Source organism: Sparus aurata, chromosome 8, assembly GCF_900880675.1.
Source record: "Sparus aurata chromosome 8, fSpaAur1.1, whole genome shotgun sequence".
Lineage (NCBI taxonomy): Eukaryota > Metazoa > Chordata > Actinopteri > Spariformes > Sparidae > Sparus > Sparus aurata.
Window position 1 is genome coordinate 442,853 of NC_044194.1, and position 3,874 is coordinate 446,726.

General features: G+C 45.3%; 1 protein-coding gene across 1 annotated transcript; it reads left to right on the forward strand.

Moving 5' to 3' along the window:
* Nucleotides 1-153: 153 nt before the first annotated feature.
* LOC115586538 (BTB/POZ domain-containing protein kctd15-like) lies at nucleotides 154-3,832 on the forward strand (the record flags this gene model as incomplete). Its single annotated transcript, XM_030425680.1, has 2 exons — nucleotides 154-615; nucleotides 3,323-3,832. Coding segments are annotated over 2 exons (624 nt in total), but the record flags the coding sequence as incomplete, so codon positions are not given.
* Nucleotides 3,833-3,874: the final 42 nt, after the last annotated feature.

Consider the following 3,874-nt stretch of genomic DNA (forward strand, 5'->3'; position numbering starts at 1 on the left):
CAAAAAAACAGTAAAATCGTGTGTAGTTAACGATGCTGCCTGTTATTCTGCTCAGGACGACTAAACGCCTGCAGACAAAACCTCTTTATAAAACATCTCACCCTCACTACCAGCCGGGGGAGGAGGGGGGAGGAGGCCTTTGATATAGTGTGAGGCCTGAGGCCAGCAGCAGCTCTGTCAGCAGCAGGGTGGAGTACAAACACAGACTTCCTCCACCTCTCCTCCTTTTATTCTTCAGATCCACATCAACAGAGTCAGAACTCAAGGTTTGATTTGATTGTTCTCTCTCTCTGTTCTGTCCTCCTCCATCAGGACTTCCCCCAGCTGTACGAGGAGGCCCGGTTCTACCAGCTGACTCCGATGGTCCGGGAGCTGGAGCGGTGGCAGGCAGAGCGAGAGGCCCAGCGGGCTCCGCCCTGCGAGTGTCTGGTGGTTCGCGTCACACCTGATCTTGGCGAGAGGATCGCGCTGAGCGGAGAGAAGGTTCTGATCGAGGAGATCTTCCCCGAGACAGGAGACGTCATGTGTAACTCTGTCAACGCCGGCTGGAACCAGGACCCCACCCACGTCATCCGCTTCCCCCTCAACGGCTACTGCAGACTCAACTCTGTGCAGGTGAGGCCACACCTGACCAGGTGTACACCTGTCCAGGCTGTTTGATAGCGTTAAATGAAGTGAACTTATTAAGACAGCAGATCAATAACTGATCACTTTTTGGTTTTCTGTTAATGTGAAGCATCAGTTTGTTTCTGTGGTAACTGATGACGTTGATGATGTTCAGCAGTTCAAAACCAGTTTCTTCTCACCTGCGGAGCTTTTGATCCACCTGGACAGTTCTGGTGTGAGTTGTGCAGGTCAGGGCCCGTATTCACAAAGACTTTTATCTTAACGTTAGGAGTACTCCTAAATTGGACTAAAAGTTTTTATGTAGGAGTCGTTTCTTAAAAGTAATTATACAATAAGTAGTTCCGACCAAGCACTCTGATTGGTCAACAAGACATTTAGACCGTGCTCAAATCAGCATGACAGCACGCCTGACTCATTACTCAAAATATTACTCCGTAAAGTCTGTGGCAATAGTGTATCCATCTCCATGGCAACATAGTAACTGTCAGAGCTGGAGCAAAAAAAATTAAAAGTACGGCTTGAAATTCAAACTTTCTGTCGTAAAATATGCAGAGGAAAACTCAGGAGAAGCAGCCGCTAGACGTTTCTCTGTCGACCCCAAGAGAGTGAGAGACTGGTGATAACATCAAACTGAGCTTCAGCGTCTGTCCGAGGAGGACAGCAGCAGGGCCAGGCTGCCTGCTGGAGGGAGGAAGAAGGCTGCGAGGAGCCTGAGATAAACATGCTGGGATGAGTTATCAGCAAACGGACACACCACGAGAGAGTGTCCCGCAAAATGATCAGGGAGACGGAGAAACAAATGTACGCCACCGTGAGTGACAGCAGAGATGAGGAGTTATCAGTGAGTGCTGGTCGGCTGAATCGTTTCCTCCGATGAGTGGAAGGAATTAAACGTCTGTCCCAAATAAACGCCTGGTCTGTTAAGTAATTGAAACAAATAAACGGCACCTCGGTCCTGACCGCATCACTGTGGTGCTCAAATGACGTTAAAGCACACCCTCTCGGTAATATTGCTTAATTCACAAAGCCGCTGAGACCTACTTTTACTTCTGAAAACAGTGAACTCCTGAACTAGAAGTAACTCTCTGTTGCTATGGATGACGTCATTTTATAAGGACGCACTTAGAAGCGGTGACAACGGTGATTGGCTGTTGAGTGACAGGGCAGCCCATTGAAAAGTCATTTAGGCTGCGCAATGCATGAAGGGAAAATAAGGAAGTTGCCAACAAGCCCATGACAAAGTCTATGAATTATGATATTGGATAAAGAAATGTATTTATGAGGAGAATTAAGTCCCCCCCCCCCCAAACAAAAACACTTTGGACAAAAATGACAAATTAGAAGATTGCGATGAAAAATGTGAATTGTCAATAAAAGCTGCATCAATCCACTCTCCATTAAAATTCAGGAATCGTGTGTTGATCCGGGCCATTTCCCAACAATGTCCAGTATATCGTAACATGCGTCAAAGACAATTTGCGTATTGATGGAATGAAACTTTTTTCCGATTGACAAAGACGTCTTCGTCCTGAGAAGGTGCAATTATTGTAATATGCATCCCATCAATGGCACCGATCACACCGAGTATACCTGCAATTTCCATGAATTTGGCTTTGAGTCTTTGCTGCTGGCGATAGTCTAAAGGAAACCGGATAAACTGACGGTTGATGGTTTGGTAGATAGAGCAGCTTCCTGATTCCTGTGATATCCCTAAATTATCCGCGTTGCAGAGCTGCATTTTCCCCGTAGCCAAACACCAGATTTATTACATTTACACCAGAGTTACATTTTAACTCTGGTGTTATTGGATTGTTTCGGTTGGTTGGGAACGTTATTGCGTCCCTCACCAACTCATCCACAACTTCAATCCCTTCACGGTCCATCCAACATCATTTTAATAATTCCCTGTTATTTAGCGTCTCCAGAACATTCTGCTGTGACCAGGTCTGAGCGAGTCAGGAGTCCTCTGGACTACTTCTGAGGTCTCCCAGACTTAGCTGCTACTTTTAGGCCTAAAATGTTTTGTGAATAACTCTTATTTTCAAAAATTAGGAGTCCTAAAGTTACGACTGACACACCCATTATCTTTAGGAGTAGCTCCTAAATTTGCCTGCTAGGAGCTACTTTTAGCCTGAAGACTGTGTGTGAATGCGGCCCTGAGCTGTAGATGTGACGTCTCTCTGCATGTGGAACTCAAAGAGACAAAAATACATTTGAAAAACTCAACGATGTCTCTTTCCAAAACAACACGACCCAATTATTGAAAGATGATCCTGTGTCCTGTTTTCTTTGTGCATCACTGAGAGGACGAGAGACTCATGTGAATGTGGAAGAAGCGGCAGAGTGGATGTTTGAACTGATCCAATCATCGAACCAGTAACACAGCAGCACCAGACTCCCTTAACAAATGTGTCAGTTTAGTGAGTTGTTGAGTTGGAGACACTTTATAAACTCTGTGAAACTCTGTCTCCGACTCATTCTGCATTATTTGGACCTTCTTGTTCATTCAGCAAATGTTCTACATGAACTTCTTTCTGTCTGAGTAGAAACATGGAGTCTGATCACAGGTGGTCACTCAGGCGCAGGTTAATGTAGCTGTGAACTGACACACTGAGATGAACACTGATCAGATCACTGCAGTCTCACCTGCAGATTACCTGAAACACTCACACACCTGCTGTCCGTCTGTCTGTAGGTCCTGGAGCGTCTGTTTCAGAAGGGCTTCAGCATCAAGGCGTCCTGCGGCGGAGGCGTCGACTCGTCCCAGTTCAGCGAGTACATCCTGTGTCGTGAGCTGCGGCACAGCCAGTCCATCTGCAGCACCCCGATCCGGATCAAACAGGAACCTCTGGACTGAACTTCACTTTTACTTTTTTTATTATTAACGGTGCGTTCTTCACATCTGCAGTGGTAAATGTCTCCAGTCAGCTGAAAACTTGACAGGAAACTTCTGCAGACTCCAGCTCAGATGCAACACAAACTGACATGTAAATAATATTTGTACTGAGAACATGTTTGATACAACAGCGTGAATATTGTCTGTGTGAACAAATGATGGACAGTCATTTTTATAAGTGTGTTAGGACGCTGCCGGGTGCTTGATGTAATTTTTTTTATAAAACTGCCATTTTGAAAATGTATATTTAAATGTATTTGTTAGCTTACTTTGTGTCACTATTTTTCATCAGATAAACAGAGAAACGTCGCCGCTGTCCTGGTTTTTACATCCAGATGAACTCAAACTTTC